This window comes from Pezoporus flaviventris, unplaced genomic scaffold (assembly GCF_033815535.1).
Source record: "Pezoporus flaviventris isolate CSIRO_AGI_PZ_B2104156 unplaced genomic scaffold, CSIRO_AGI_Pfla_v1 ptg000015l, whole genome shotgun sequence".
Taxonomy (NCBI): domain Eukaryota; kingdom Metazoa; phylum Chordata; class Aves; order Psittaciformes; family Psittacidae; genus Pezoporus; species Pezoporus flaviventris.
The window spans coordinates 15,470,664-15,487,251 of NW_026892563.1; the positions used below are offsets into that span (position 1 = coordinate 15,470,664).

General features: G+C 41.4%; 2 protein-coding genes across 6 annotated transcripts in view; one reads left to right on the forward strand and one right to left on the reverse strand.

Moving 5' to 3' along the window:
* ERG (ETS transcription factor ERG) overlaps window positions 1–8,233 on the forward strand; it is a 106,708-nt gene extending 98,475 nt beyond the window's left edge. For all 5 annotated transcript variants that reach the window (XM_061453561.1, XM_061453563.1, XM_061453562.1 and 2 more), the window contains 4 exons: window positions 493–561; window positions 953–1,009; window positions 2,913–2,960; window positions 5,743–8,233. In XM_061453561.1, coding sequence (XP_061309545.1) covers window positions 493–561; window positions 953–1,009; window positions 2,913–2,960; window positions 5,743–6,263 — 695 coding nt within the window. In that variant the 3' untranslated portion in view covers window positions 6,264–8,233. The remainder of the gene's footprint in view (window positions 1–492; window positions 562–952; window positions 1,010–2,912; window positions 2,961–5,742) is intronic.
* Window positions 1–16,588, reverse strand: part of KCNJ15 (potassium inwardly rectifying channel subfamily J member 15) — a 271,050-nt gene that overhangs the window by 205,345 nt on the left and 49,117 nt on the right. The gene's annotated exons all lie outside the window — the stretch shown is intronic.

Sequence of the window (16,588 nt, forward strand, 5' to 3'; positions counted from 1 at the left end):
CACATATTATGTTTCTAAAACTAAAATCTATCTTCAAAGAAAATACTGTTACGTGCTGATATTGGGAGGAAGTGGTACACAGTTTATGCTTAATCTGAGCTCTGACCTCTTGGGGAACTTTTCCTTGCAAGACTCTAGCATAAATTGTCCATGATGTACAGAGTGTGTCATTCCTTGGTGCTCCAGGCTGAGGAAGGGGACCAAAGGGAGCACTCTGAGCCTTTGGAAATTATAGACTCTATGAGTATTTTTACCAGCTATTTCAGTTCAGTTCAGACATCTAACAAGAATGGGCTTCTCTAAAGAGCAATGCAGAGGACAATGTGATGCTGTTATTTTAGAGACAATAAAGACAATAAAGGTTCTTAACAAGGAATATCCTTCTTATTTCAGTATCTTTTTCAATCCTGTGAGTCCCCTAGAAATGTGCCCCTCATGGACGTAAGAACTTTATTTCATATCTGCATTAACCAGTGCATCTTTCCTTTGCAGACTTGCCTTACGAGCAAGCCAGGAGATCGGCATGGACGAGTCACACCCACCCCAGTCCTCAGTCAAAAGGTAAAAGCATCTGCAGATGTCTAGCCTGTGGGCCTAATGCACATCTGGTGCAACCTGGATAGACTCTGAAGTGAAGTGATAGAAGCTGCTTCAACATTCAGCTCTGAAGGATTTTTACCTGTGCCATGGCTGGAAAGCCTGTTGGCTCTGTATAAACAATACTGGGTAGAGTCACTGGGGCAGCCACATTCTTCCTTGAACTCAGGCTTCATCAGGTCCCTGACCCTATAGTCTTATAAAGCTAAATCCTATTGTGACCATCATTGAGTGGTGAGCAGCAGGAGCCCCTGGCCTGTGATCTGTCACAGGTTTGGTGCCCAACTTCCAAAATATAACTACTTCCAAAATATAACTACTTGAAAAAATAACTACACGGTTTTTCCATTTTCAGCTACTCAGCCATCACCCTCAACAGTTCCCAAAACAGAAGACCAGCGTCCTCAGTTAGGTGGGTTTTATTTTGTTTGAATTATGTCTGGGTCTGATGGAGTTTCCTGAGTGTGATGAGGACAGCTATCATCTACCAACCAGAAGCAAATTGCAATGTCTGATTTAGACCACAAGTGATATCTCCAGCTGGTGGCCACTAAGCACCCAGATGTGTATGAGTTGGCTCTACAGCTGGATCTGAGATGAAGTCTCCCATCACCACTGACAAATGCTTTTAGTGATGTTTAATGGCACTGATGACTGCAGAGTGAAAAAACTGTTAAACAAAGTACAACGGTCTAGCGTGAGGCGTCCATGCCCATGGCAGGGGGGATGAAACTAGATGATCTTAAGGTCCTTTCCAACCCTAACCATTCTATGAGTCTATAAAAGGTAGAAGGTAAGGATGTCAAAAGACCATCTACTCTACAGTAGCTGAAGGATATAGCAGTTGGAAAACATGCATGAGCAAAGAAATGAAAATGGATTACAGCACAGAGAAATTTATTTGCACTGTGCTTTGGGATATTAAACAGGAAAATTAGAAGGATTCTCAGTTTTATCGGGAAACTGAGGAGAAAGTAGAAGTTTATGAGTTTGTAAACTAGCGGTTTTGCAAAATGGGTGCATTTTCTGTTTTCAAAGCAGCTAATCCATGGGGTAGGACCTAGTCCTTTATTTTGAATTTGACTGTGTTTTGGACAGGTAGCTAGAAAGCACTACAGAGATTCTGAGTCAATTATGGCTTTTGTTAACAGCAGAAGGGTAGAAATGGGAAATAAAAGAGATTTGGAGGATATTCTTAGCTCAGAAGACTCTGAGCCTGTTTTTATCACATGGATTTCAAATCTTTATTCTATTTTTTTGTCATATCTAAATAAGACTGTGTGCATGACTACATCTCATTAACTCATATGCATGCTGCCTGGGAAGTATTGCACTGCTTTTTGCCCAAATAGCGTTTTATCTAATCTGGCCTTCCGACCATAAGAATCTTCCAAGAAATATACTGATGATTTATGTAAGTCTTTAGGACCATTTAATGACTCTGAATGAGCTGCACAGATCATTTAAATGTATAAAGAATGTAACCTTTTACATGTATAAAGAATGTAACCTGATTATCTTCTTGGCTGTAAAATGGGCAGCCATTTGAGAGCATCTGTCCAGAGATGAGGCAGCCCAGTGATAGGGTTGTTCAAGAGAGACACTTCAGGCTGTGCTTGCAGCCCATCACTCTGGTTTTTGTGCTTCTGCCACAGCTTCCCCTTTTTTTCTGTTGTACTTAAGGAAATTAAGTTTTCACTTCTGGATGGAATCCTTTGAGGAAAACATTGAGATGCTGTGGGCACTGTGTGGCTGGCACAGGCTCTTCTGAAAATCCTGGTTGCAAAGTTAATGCAGGGATCTCTTACTGGACTACAGTGACAAAGAGCTGACCCAACCACGTTGCCTGGGCTCGCCATGCACTCTCAGCCTTCTTCTTGAGGTTGTTTCGGCACAGAAGGAGTTAGCAATGGTGTGAGAAAATAACTGCGGCCTCACAAGAAGAGAAGCCACTGTCCTTTCTGGAGGGGACTTTTACCCCATTACCTATCTGTGCCTGTGGGCCCTGGCACACCACAAGGGTCGATAGAATCAAAGGGTGCCTGTTGGTGCATCTGACTATATGCTTGTGCACCCTAATACAGTATAAAAGGCAAATGTTTATCCTTGCAATTGTTCACTTGCATACCCAATTTCAAGGCAAAACATGCAAATATTGCAATGCTGAGAAAGGAACCGCCTTCTCCAGTGTTGGACCTGCAGTCTCATCAGGCAGTATACACTGCCCCTTAAAAAGTTAAAAAATAAAAAGTATCACCTAAAATATTTGACATCATTGCTACATGATTTTAAACCTTTCTTTTACAATTTTGTAGATCCATATCAGATTCTTGGACCGACCAGCAGCCGACTTGCAAATCCAGGTGAGAAGAGATTTTGCTGATTTAGGAGATTTTGTTTTCACTGCTAGTATCTCCAGTTTTAAGCCAGACCTGGAAGATGATGTGACAGATTTTACCACTCTTCTGTATGACTCAGTGGAAGCCGATTATACCCACTGTGTTGCAGGATTAGGTTTCTAAATTAAACAATGGTGGAACTGAGGTCACAGATTAAGACACAGAAGGTCACGTATCTTACTGTAAGCATCTACATATAAGTTATGTATCTTATTTCCCGTTGTCTTCATTAGAGACAGAATTAATATAGCTCTCTGTAGAGAGCTATCCAAATAGTTCTCAAGTAGATGGTTACATTCAGTCACTCAAATACCTCATTAAAGGTATTTGAACTTCTCATATCAATAGGAGTTCACTTCAGTTGCCTAAACATCAGGATTTTGTTAAGTGCTGTAAGATACCCCATCTGGCCTCCAGCTACCCCTCCAGAAGGGCATGAGTCTTTTACCAGTCTGCATCATGTGTCCCAGATTTTGTTAATACACAGTACAATGCCACAGTGACCTTGACAAATAAAAAATACTGAGTTTAATAAATTATATAGGGAGAAAAACAGGAAAGCATAATCTATTTGCAAAGAATAATTGAGTTAAACATTTAAAAAATATTCTCCCACTTTAAGAAGAAGGCAACAGGGTGCACTCTGGATAGGGGCTTGTAGCACATTTTAGCTAAAGATGACAGACCTTCTTGGTGAGTTAATAACACTGATTGTGAACTGTGCATATTGCACTGCTTCTGCTCTGAACCCAGAGGATGTGGCTGTACATCACCATAATCAACATAATAATCTGCCATAATGGCTTGACACTGTAAATCCACTTCCTATTTGCCTTGGTTTAACAGCCACAGGGAACCATGTTCCTTGTTCCGCATTGCAGGTCTCCTCAACCCCTAGTAACCACGTGTCTTCTTACAACCATTGTATATGTTTTTTCATGGCACGAAATTGCCAAAGTACTCAGAGATTTCCTTTCACTTTTTCCCAAGTGATATCAAGTACAGTTCTAGGTTAGCTTATTTGTAAGCTAAAACAAACAGTTTTGCGTGGCATAGGAAAGCAATTAAGTATTAAGAATAAAATTTTCCAAATGGCATAAGGCAGTGGGTTTCTGGGTGACACTGATCTTAACTGGAAGTTGGGGCCTCCCTCCCTTTAATATGTTCATAAACCCCAGCTTTTATAATTTTGTCAAGCATCTGTTTGGTAGACTTTATTACTGTGGAAGACACTGGCATGATCTGGATGAGGATACTCTTAACATTTAGATACAGAGCTCTTACACACCATCATTCCTGTGCTTTAACATGTTTTCTGTGTTTATAAATTGGTGGAATTACTCTCTCATTAAAAGGAAATTGACAGCAACCATTTATTTTCATAGGACTATATTTTACATTTGGAAGGCAAGTGTTTATGTTAGAACATGTGTTGGATTGCTTATTCAAAAAGTTGTGTTTCGTCCAGTGGTGAACTGTTTATTGATTTTCAAAGGCTAATCCTCTTGTTATGTTTTGTGTATTAAAACTTGCATGCCTTGCTCATACCATGGATTCTTTTGTTTGTTTGTTTACTTAATGCATGTTAATGGAACAGAGGAAATTCATTAAGGATAGTTTGGATAAATATCATTTAAAAGAATATGGGTTTCAGTTGCACTGAAGTATAAACTGCTAATGGATTTCAGATGCTACTCTAGCTTGATATTATAATTCGCTACTATAAGCTTTCTAAAGGAAAGCTTGTTTATTATACCCACATATCTGGTTTGGAAAAGAAAAAGAAACCCGACCTATTCCTGGTCAGAGATGTACTTAGAAGTTAGCACATACAAGCTGGTTGGCAAATTCTGCTGACATTGTGCTTGTGAAACAGATTGCCTTGCAAGCTGCTTCAGCTGTATTTTGCATCATTTCAGTGCTTCTTGATTAAGAAATGCTAAGCTTTTAGCATGAATATCAGTGGCAAGGCCCTTTGAAATCTACTTTCAATTGCTTAAAATGGTCACATTTCATTCCTATAACTCTGGGCAACACACTTCTGCAAAGTTGACAGCAGACTAAATATCTTCTTTTTAAGATGAAATTGGCAGAAGAATGAGGAAAAAAAGTTTTAAGTCTTAACTTCAATAATAATTTAAACTTATTTGACACAAAATGATGACAATAATGTATTTTGTAGACCTTTTCACTGTTCTTGCAAATGTTTTGCCCTATGGTTGTATGCAGTGCAACAGCAAGCTAATAAGTTTCCGTTCTGCATTTCCCCAAATGCTGCAAATGGATGATATGGTTTGGCATGAGCCCAGCTTTCTCTAAACTTCTCCATTTTGTGTAGGCTTATTCCATAGCAGAGAACATTCAGTTGCAACATAATGCTGTGAGAACAAGCAAAATGTTACGCAAGTGAAAGCTGTTTGTCCTGAACTTTAGAGATTAGTTTCCTAAATAAGCGCTGTATTATTTCCCCATCAGTTGTCTACATGGAATGACATTAGGTAACGATCAAATCTCCATGTAATGGCATTCTGCCACTCAGATGAGGGAAAACATGACACATTACCATTATCTCTGCTCTTCAGGATTTCATGAGACAGGGCTGGGAGAAAGGAGACAACTATTTCAGAGTAAGAAGTCAGAATGACATTTCCTAATAGGGTCCTATATGAGAGCCTGGAAGAACTGAAGTATTAACATTATTGGTCAATAGTCCTGACATTTCCTTTTTGTTCCCCCCCCCCCCCAGGGAGTGGGCAGATACAGCTGTGGCAGTTCCTGCTGGAGCTCCTCTCAGACAGCTCCAACTCCAACTGCATCACCTGGGAGGGCACAAATGGGGAATTCAAGATGACTGACCCAGATGAAGTGGCTCGGCGCTGGGGGGAGCGGAAAAGCAAGCCTAACATGAACTATGACAAACTCAGCCGTGCGCTTCGCTACTACTATGATAAAAATATTATGACTAAGGTTCATGGTAAGCGCTACGCCTACAAATTTGACTTCCATGGAATTGCTCAGGCTCTCCAGCCTCACCCCCCGGAGTCATCCATGTACAAATACCCATCAGACCTCCCCTACATGAGCTCTTACCATGCACATCCTCAGAAGATGAACTTTGTAGCTCCCCACCCCCCTGCTTTGCCTGTAACGTCGTCCAGCTTTTTTGCTGCCCCTAATCCATACTGGAATTCACCAACTGGAGGTATCTATCCCAATACCAGGCTGCCAGCTGCTCATATGCCTTCTCATCTTGGCACCTACTACTAAGTGGAGAAAAAAGAAACATCAGAAAAAAACAAAGACACTTCTTGCTGGGATCCAGTCCCTGGTGAATTGCAATGAACTCTATTGGAGTCCGTGAATTAAAAGTGCCTAAAGAGACAAGTGAAGGTTTGGCTGGGAAAAAAAAAAAAACACAACAAACATTAAAAAAAGTAAGACTCTTTGTAGTTTGGATTTAAAGGAGATATTCAAGAAGTATTAAGATATTAAAATGTAATGTATATGGGCATCGACTCTGTGGACCAAACAACAATAGACTATTGTAGGTAAAAGCATGAAATGATGAGGAAAACCTACGAAAGCTAGTGGTCTTAAAAAGTTGATAAGCTTACGTGTAAAGTTTGATATCTTGCTAGTGCAAAACTGGGACAATACTACAGCAATATAAGGATAAGTCTATAGTGACCTAACATACAATATAAGAAACATTACAAAACAGGGAGGGGGAAGGTAAAAACAAGGGAAAAAACCCTACCTGTATTTAAAAAATGGAAACATATCAACAAAAGAGATTAGTTTAGTGTGGAAACTGATTTGGGATATAACGGCATTGTTTTAGTTAAAATAAAATGAGTTCCATTCATGAGAGTGTTATCAGCTACTCAAACTGTGAAGACAACCCAAACTTTAAGATTCCTTGACAGTATTACAGGAACCCTGAGCCAAACATTGGAAATGAGAATGTGCTGAAGGGCAAGTGTATGATTGTAGATCAGAGGCCTGCACCTGACAGAGGAAGCAGAAAGGAGAAAGAGGAGGACAAAGGCGGTGACAATGTGAGAAAAGAAACTTCTTTACCAGTTGAGACTGAAAAGACTGAAAACATAGTAGCGTTGGGACTATGAAGAAACACTTGTTTGGACTTGTGAAACATATTGCTCAGTATCATACCATTCCCAGTATTACAGGAGGAACAGACTTGATTTTATAGTAATAAAAAACAGGTGGAAAAAGGGAAAAGCAGGAGAATTCAGAAATCAAAATATGCATCTCTTTTTTAAAAAAAGTAAAACTGGAATTGTGTCTGATATTTAAAAAGTTACCAGTTAGAACCTCATTGTTATTAAGGGAGTTTGTTTTCTATTGGTTAAAGCAAGAGACAACCCCTGACTGCCAAAATCAGAAATCATCGAAGTATTTTTGTTAGGCGGGCGCCAGTTTTTCTTTATTGAGTCGCGAACGCTGTGCGTTTGTCAGAATGAAGTATACAAGTCAATGTTATTTTTTCCTTTTTATATAATTATTATATAACTTATGCATTTATACACTACGAGTTGATCTCGGCCAACCAAAGACACAAAAAAGGGACAATCAAAAATATTGTGGCCTTGAATTTTAACTCTGTATGCTTAATGTTTACATTATGAACATATTAGTACTTAGAATGCAGAATGTATGTAATAAAATAAGCTTGGCCTAGCATGGCAATTCAGATTGACACTGTAGTTTGCATTTGCATTTCCGTTTTTAGCTCCTGACATGCCTATCGGATCTCCTGTTCAACATGGTAAAATATGCTAGGCATTTTGTTTTAAAAATCTGTTTTACCAAATCTGGCACTCATTAAAATGTAGGACCAAACAGCAGTGCTTAGCCTAAGTTCAAAGTGGACAGGTGCTGTGTATCTTCTTTTCCAGACAGTTCTGCTGAAATACTTGCCACCCTTCTCCAACAGTGCCTTGCCATTCCTGTCCTGAGCTTCGTTTGCCCAGAGATTGCAACCATGCCCAATTCTTTGATAACTTCATGGCCAAGTTTGAAAATGAAGTCTAAAGGAGGCCTCTAGAAAGAATACTGGTACCCAGAAATCATCTTTTGTTGCCGTCAGATTATGCAGTATAATCTCAGCCTGAGACGTATTTTCATACTGAATCATATATTCAATTACCATGCCCCCTTGCTATTAATACATACTGTATAATTACTAGTAAATAAAGTGAATAATGAATAACTTCCGTTATTCCTCACTTTAGAATGGGTGTATGATAGCTTATTAATTTGTCACTGCAGTCCAGCCTGGATGTTTACAAAGGGCAGGAAGTTTTCTTTCTCTTCTAGATTTAGAGGCTTCCCATTCTGTACCCAGGGGTACCCAGGGCCCCAAAACTACATCTGGTGCCTAATGGCATGACTCCATTTTTTTTGCAACACCAACTGAAGAACTGGTCTGGAAAATCAGCACTGACATTTATGAGTGGCTGTCCACAGCAGGCAGCATTTTACTGCAGAGACCACAGACAGATCAGACCTCCAACCGTATCCCGCTTTTTTGCTGTTCTTTTGTCTTTTCTTCAGACAAAATGGGTGTGGTTTCAAGTTTTATTTCAAATGTTCTGCATATCCATTCTGTGGAGCATTAATCAGTGCTGTGCAATGGGAGCCTACTTGCCAGACTCCTGTGTTATGGGTGTCTTGATAGCAGTTTATAAACACAGGATTATATTACTAATGTTTGAGACCTGAGCAGTGGCATCATAAGCCTTGTGATAGTTTGGGAAATAAGCACTGTAGGGTTTATATCTCTTAAAAAATAAAAACTTATGGAAAGGTTAGAAAAACTGAACTCTTGGAAAAGGTTAGTCACTATTTTAGAAAGTTATGGCAGGCACACCTACATGCTGACTATCAGAAGAATAGCTTGCCTTTCAGTGGAAATACCTCTACACATGCTTGCTATCTACTTCATGTGCACTTCCAACTCAAAAATGGTAAGTGTATTGTTGAACCGCCTTTAAATTAAACACTTAAAAATCCAGATAAAACAACCATCTTTGTTTAGATTGGCAAGGACATGTCTGGAGGCCTCCAAAGCATCCCCAGTGCTCACAGAGCTGACTGCAGGATTTCCGGATTGTGTTGCCTGGCTGCTATCATGTGCAATGAACAACATCCTGACATTAAAAGAAAGGGTCCAAATCCTGGGACCGAGATGGTGTCACAGCAGATGGTGTGATGCAGACCCCTCGTGATGAAGAGCAAAATCCTACAGTAGCCCATGGGTAGCTCACAGGCGAACCAGTCCAGGACACCTGTCTTAGAACTACATCTTTCCCCAGGATTAGCTCACAGTTTTACAGCAGCCTTGGAAAACCTGGATTTTGCAACCCTAAGGATGAAGAGGAGGGTGAAAGATGGAGAGATCCTACTGCTGCTGCATTGAAATGGGTGGCTCTGCTACTTGTGGGGCCTTCCTTACCCCATGGGCAGCAGTTACCCCACAGGGTCTTTCTGCTGAAGGGCAAGGACCAGCCCAGTGTCTCAGGGCACTGGCAGGGGTAAAACAGGCAGTGGACCCATGGTAGTGTTTCTGCTGCTCACTGCCTGCTACCTAATCTGGCCCTGCCACTAGAAGCTAGGAAGACCAGAGAGAGGCCAGAATTTTAGGGCTGGTTCCTGGTGCAGACCATGACAAGGGATGGACCCGGTACAGAAAAAATGCTCAAGGAAGATGAGCAACTCAGTGTCCGTACCATGAGAGACATCCATGTAAGGCTCAGCCAGGCCCCAAGAGCTCAGCTGAACATGCCGTCTGTTCACCATTTAAACCTGGATGCATGGACAACATGGCCCTGATGAGTCCACATTTGCACGAGTTGGTCATAAGCCTCATACCTTATTACAGCACATTGAGGACTGCTTTGAAAGTAGAAGCTTTATTTTTCCTGAAATATAGAGATATACATGGGTGCTTATCTTTCACCAAGAAATACACATCTGTCTGAGAAGCTACGCTAACATGGGAAGCAAAGGTGAGAAAAGTTTTAAAAGTTAAATTAGGAAGCTCAAATTTCTCTGTTCTCAATATTTCCCTGCATATAAAATTGGTTTTGTTAAGTATACACAAAATGCTTTTGAAAGATGTGTTTTACAAGACTTGTATTGTGAGTCTTAAGGGACTCAGAGAGATATTAGAACAGCAAAGCAGCAGCTGTACTGAACTCCTTCATTCCCCACACTTTCCACATTCAGAAGACTCCAGATCAGGTACCTCAAACAAAACATGCTTTTTAAACTGCTCGCAGAAACACAGGGATCAGCAGTGATTTGAACTTTTTTTTTCTGCAAACTCTTCTTGCTCAGACTGTTTCTTACACCAGGATTGTTATTTACAGGTGCATAAAAGGAAGGTAAGAAAACCACTCTACCTTATGCTGTACGCTTAACGATCCCATGACCTTTTTCTGTGCCATCTTTTCAAGTTTTGGTCACATCAGGGGAATGGCCCTGAGAATAGTCTCTGCTTACCTAAATCACTAGTAAGTCAGATTGGTGCCTCATCCATCCGAAGGATTCAGGTAACTCATGCCTAAATTTTAACTGCCGCCTGATGCAACCCAAGTGCTTCATTCCCTATCTGATCTGTGGAGGGAGCCTTTGAATATCTTCGCGGCAGAAACTGCATGCCCTTGCATCCTTACTTAAATAGATGAGGTGCTACTGTGGGGGCTCACTGGAATTGTCACATCCCTCATTGTGCTAGGTTGTTCAAAGAGCCCTTCCTCATCAGACCTCTGCTAAGAGCTCAGAGACCTTAGAGTTCAGAGAAGGCTACCCTCTACACTTGGCATTACACCAACGGAAGCAAGGGCTAAAAAGTCCATGAAGCCTTCCCCTGGTTAATTAGCACTGTGCTCCCCCCTTCATAATAAAGACTGCATATACACACAACATATACACTCTTGGCTGTGCACTCCTTCACTCCTCTCACCCTCTGGTTATGTCTTGACCTCTGTGCAGACCACATGAGAGGGACACACCAGGAATTTGGCAAGAGAAAATATGAACATGAAGTCTGGGTAAGCCACACCATTTTCATCAAGCAGATGAGGCTGCTCAGAAGGCTGTCCTGGCTCCTTACTTGTTTCCAGCCTTCAGCTGCAACCTCTGAAGTGGCTTTGCTCCACCACTGCCCTCAGGGTGCTGTGACCACTCCTTCAAGGCACTGACAACTGAAATTACATCAGAGGCATGACCCAGTGAGACCTCGGTGAAGAAGGGGAACTACTTGGTGAGCTCGTGAATGAGGATATTAAGCCAATTGGAATGTGGAAAATTGTTTCAAAATGTAATGGCTTTCATTGTTTAAAAATGCACATATTTTCAAGAAGACTGAAGAAAACAGACAGGATGGTTTAGGCTAGGAATTGCCCTGAGATGTACTTTTAAAGCAGTGGAGTGAGGACTTCTCAAAACAAGGCTTGGAAAATTTCTTGGTTTGTGTGCCAGAATATTGGGCCATATATATTTTATAAATGAATAAGGGACGGAACAGTTTCCTATGTACAATTCTAGGAGAAGTAGTGAGGAAGACTTGTTGAGAAACCTTATCCATGCCCCTTACTATTATGGAACTATTTTCTATTGTATAGTTACTGATATTTCTTTAATCTTCTCATTTGAAAAGGTCTCAACTCTAGGGTATTTCCACCCATTCCCTTAACACAGAGGTTATACACGTCAACATCAAAGCTTTTTTGTGTTAGCTCTATTTTTGTATTTTGCAATTTCTTCTGATTACTCTCCCCATGCATCACAGTCTGGAGTTTCCAGCCTGCCTCAATGTTTACAGCTTTCCAAATATTTGTAGTTTGTTATCACGCTCCCTTTGACTGGATGTTAGCCAAGCTTAGACGTATTCCACTTCACAAACTTATCCCTCTTCTTCTCTGATAATTGTTAATGGGCCCTTCTTATTTTTCTTTTTTTATTTCTCTTTTTCTTTTTTTTTTCTTTTTTTTTCTTTCGCTTTGCACATGGGCAGCCCAGATGTCTCCTGCTGTCTAAACGAATTCCATCTATGATTTCTCTGCCTGCCACTTCCTTCCCACTGGAGTCTGCTGCTCACCCCACTTAAGCACCTAATGTGCTTGTAGCCTCACCTGGCTGAAAGGTCTTCCTTGAGCAGCTAAAAAACCCCTTCATCTCTTCAGCTCTGAACCAACATCCATGTCCTTTGGAGCAGCATCCTTCTCATGACCTGAAAACCATCCCTTCCTCAGATCTCTCCACCAACACACCACCAGGGAGGTTTTTTCAAACTACTGTTTTGAACTGGCTGTGCGAATTCCACCAGCTCATCTCACCCAAATGTGCAGTGTTTATTTTGGACTTCTTCTGTCTGTGTCCCAGGCAGGCTGAAAGCTGCTTCAGACAAAAAATGCACATCCACAGAGCACCCAGTAGTGTGATGCTCTTAATACTAGATAATCATGAGTAATACTGCCAAAAACAGTGCCTATGCATTTACAGTTTTCTTCATTATGGAAAATTGAAAGCTGCTCAGTAGAAAACAGGGTACAGGGTTCTTAAAACAGGCACAGGCACTTGAGTGAAAGATTGCAATGGCACTCTTGGGCTTCAAAGCAGCCCTAAAAGGAAATGAAAGACAAGTATTTAGATATGTCTTTCACTCAATTCTTTCATACAATTTTTGCAAAATTAACTGTCTGTATTGGCAAACAAGCCATGCAGACCCGTAGTCACCTGAGACATGAGCTCAGGACTTCCAGGAATCATATAGGGCTTCAAAGTCCGCCTTCCTACACCCTCCTGAAGGAGTGCTAGAGAGCTTGTGAAGCCCTCCGGTGCATCTGCAACAGCACTGACCACTGAAATGGTGGTTAAAAATAATATTCGTTTTCCTTTGCAGTTTGGGAGGTATGTTCACCTGAGTTACTGTAGTCAAAATACAAGAGGAAGACAAAAAAAAGAGGGGGAAAGTCAAAGTATTCATTTGTTTCATGGCTGAAAAATCACCCCATGCTGTCTGGTTCCCAGAAACACTAGTCTGACACATCAATATATTTCAGTTTCCTGGGATGAGGATGGCATTCATATGACCCAGCCATGAGTCGGATCCTGTTGTGCTGGATATGGTAAATAGAGATCATGACTAACAGATGTTGCTTTGAAGTGCTCATATCTTTAAATACACAAGACTAATAAATGCTGGAAGAGGCTGTATTTTCTTGCAAGACTAGCTGAACATTTTCCATTTCAGCTCTTTCTTCATGGAGGGAGGGTAGGATTGTATTTTTTCTTCTAACATGTTCAGAGGGTAAATCCGGGAAACATGTAGAAGGTGCTTGGACATTGAAATGGGATCATATCCTGACACAGGTAGACAGCTCACAGCCTGACTCCCTGAGGGACTGAAGTGTCTGCTGTTACCCTGCATGACTGCTGGGTACAACTATGGAAAAGTTGTGAGTAGCTCTGTATGGTTGTAAGCAAGTTGTAAACCTCCCACCATGTGTTTCCAAGGACAAGGCAGAAAATCAGGACTGAAGCAAGTGTCACAAAGCTTTTGGGGCACAGCAGGGCTTGATTCTCAAAACAGGTGTGAAAATACATATTGTTACCTCGTCTGTTCCTGGAAGACTGAAATGAAGGAGGTTGCAGGAACAGGGGAATGCAACCAAGGATACATGGAAATGACAGAGGTATTATCAGTTGGGCTTGGAAAGGGGAAAGAAAATAGGAGAAGGAGCTCAAAATCAAGAGGGAAAGAAGAAGAAAAGGAATTATGAAGTGCTGTCAGAGGGGGTAGCAAAGTGTGATGACACCGGTCCCCTTAGTAGAAATGTGTGGAAGGGGATGTAAGTGCACATTTAGGACATTCTTGCAAGGATTACTCAGTGCTAAGTGATGGTGACATGCGATCAGATCTGAGTTGTCAGTAAACAGATAGCCAACCAGAGGACCAAAATATGGACTGAGGATGTCCAGGCAGTAATCAAGGAGATTGACTTAGCTCAGCCTCCCCTGCTCCTTAGGGAAATGGGAATTGCATGTGGTCAGAGGATCCCAGGGAGGCTTCAATAGATGGGGAAACCCAAACAGGTTATTTTCCTGTATAGGCATGGAAAGTGAAAGATGGATCTGAAGAATGTGGCAAAGAAAACAGCAAATGAATATCAAGAGGTTAACAGAGAGAGAGGTGAGAGTGGAGAAAAAGGAGACCATAGATCCTAGGGAATGTAGAGAACCAGGAAAGACTTAAATAGAAGATAAGGTCAGGTTTAATTCAAAGTACTGAGCCAAAATAGATGCTGGAGAGCAACTGTGATGTACAATTTGGTAGGAGGAGGCAGGTTAGCACATCTGGGCTAAAGTAACAGCTGAAACCGCCTGGGCTGAGGAGACAGTGAAGTTTGTAAATGTTATACTTCATTTCTCTTTCTATATTTACCACTTCAGTATATTTTCAGCTAACATTTCATCACAATTTCCACAAACATTTCATGTCAAGACTTCATTACAATGTAGACTGCACACTGAACAGCTGTAAAATAGCCTTGCCAATGCTGGTAATTTGCACCGGGAATGTAATATCCAGTTCCAATCACTGATGAGTGTTGTGCAAAATGAGCTAACCAGCATTTTTCATTTCTTTAACCACTTACCTCAACAATTAAATGTATTGCAACGCTAAATGTATAGTACATAATAAATCATTCCAGACTGCACAGAATCATGAGACGATACATCTCTGTTGTTTTGTCATAAGCTGTATAATATGCTGGCTTAGCACTCTGTAAACGGCTTTGTTCACTCTTGTTATTTTAATTGCATAACAAACCCCAGTAAAGTTTCTTGCCTACAGTGTGTGTCGCCGGCTATGTGCCAAATCTAATATGCTCTGCTTTTCCTACTAGATGCAGATCACAATGAAAGGTTTTAACACATCAGTCTATGAGGTGGCAAAGCAGTCATTACTTTAACGTTTTTGATGTTCCACTCTTAACTACTGGAATAGCTCTTGAGCTGAGACATGGTAGATGCTCGTAGTTACTGTTGCATTGTTACTTTGGCTAAAAGCTGAGACATTTGGTTTGTGGCTCAGTCATCTATTTCTCAAAAATGTCTCATGGGCCTTACTGCAATTATAATTACATTATAGAGAGTCAGTGGAGCCTAACATGCCTTTTTTTTTCTTTTTTGGCACAATACAATGTAAATTGGAAGAGGTAGAGCAGCTTTATTTAGTCAGAATACCTGGCAAAATGTAGTCGACTAATGGTAATTTCCAAATGACCCAGAGTAGCTTAGGCTCTCAAATCCCAAAGATTTCTGATGGGCTTTGGGTCTCTCAGTCCCTCAAAAGTTCCAGAAGTCCTTCCCTTTGTCATTTAATAAAGTGATATTTCTTTGGAAGGACTTAAGCTGAGTGCAGGGCCCTGGGGGTGACCTGCCCTCCAGCAAAGGCAGCCATCAGGAGGTAAAATATCACCATACAAAATGCTTGCAGCTCACCAAAGCACTTTTCAAAACTGTGATTGATAGCTTTATTTCCCCATGGTGGGATTTGGAGTGAGCTTCCAAAGAAAAAGAGTCAGACAATGTAGATTCGGAATAGTGTTTGAGTACCTTTGACTGTGAATTTTAGTCTAGGTCTGACACTTCCATGTTGATGTGCAAATGTGACCTCTCCGCAGGCAAGTTCTCCCACACAGATGGAAATAGAAGCCTTGGGGCTCTTGGACCTAAACAAAAAATGCCCATGTGTTTTCTAACCCATTCTGTGGGGCTGCTGGGGCCTCTTATGGCCTTGAGGGTAGTAGCAGCAAACATGAGTCTGGGCAGTTACCCATTTCAAGGCTACTGAGCATTGGTGGGGAGAAGCACTCGCAGAGACTGTGAAGGTGCTAAGAGTTTCCTGAACCATAATGTAGTATGAGACTCTAAGGAAGGCCTGGGTGCTCATGGCATTGCCTGACCATCAAGTGATCTGGGCAGGGTTGTGATTGATTGTGAACCATATAGAGAATTGACAGGCCTTCAGGGAAGAAGCAGAGCTCTCGTACACCTGTTGGGCCATGCATTATTTATACTATTATCCTTATAATGATGCTCCTGGAGACTCTCAGGCTTAGTCCCCTGAACCTGTGCGTAGAAAGAGGTGACCTGAACATGTTTTATGAGATGTAGTGCAGGAGTGCGCACTGGGCTTAGCCTTCAAATGCTTCATGCCTCCCCTTTGAGCTTCTGTCATGTTACACAGCGACTGGCTGATCCAGCTCAAAATTTTCCCTGTCACTGAGCTCAAGCTTTGATACCCAAAGGCCACAGCTCCAGTGGCAGCTGGACACCCAACCGATCAGTCCCTACAGGCAAGGATGCTCATAGAGCTATGGGGGTGCAAGGCACGGGGCATTTTTCTCTTAGGCAAGAAAAACAAAAATTCTGTTTTAAACGATACAAGAACTGGTAAATGGATTTGAATCCTGTGTTACTGGTGGCAGTGTGCCCAGGCTGGACCACTGGAGCAGAGCTCCTTTGGCTGTGTTCCTGCCAAGCATTGGGCAAGG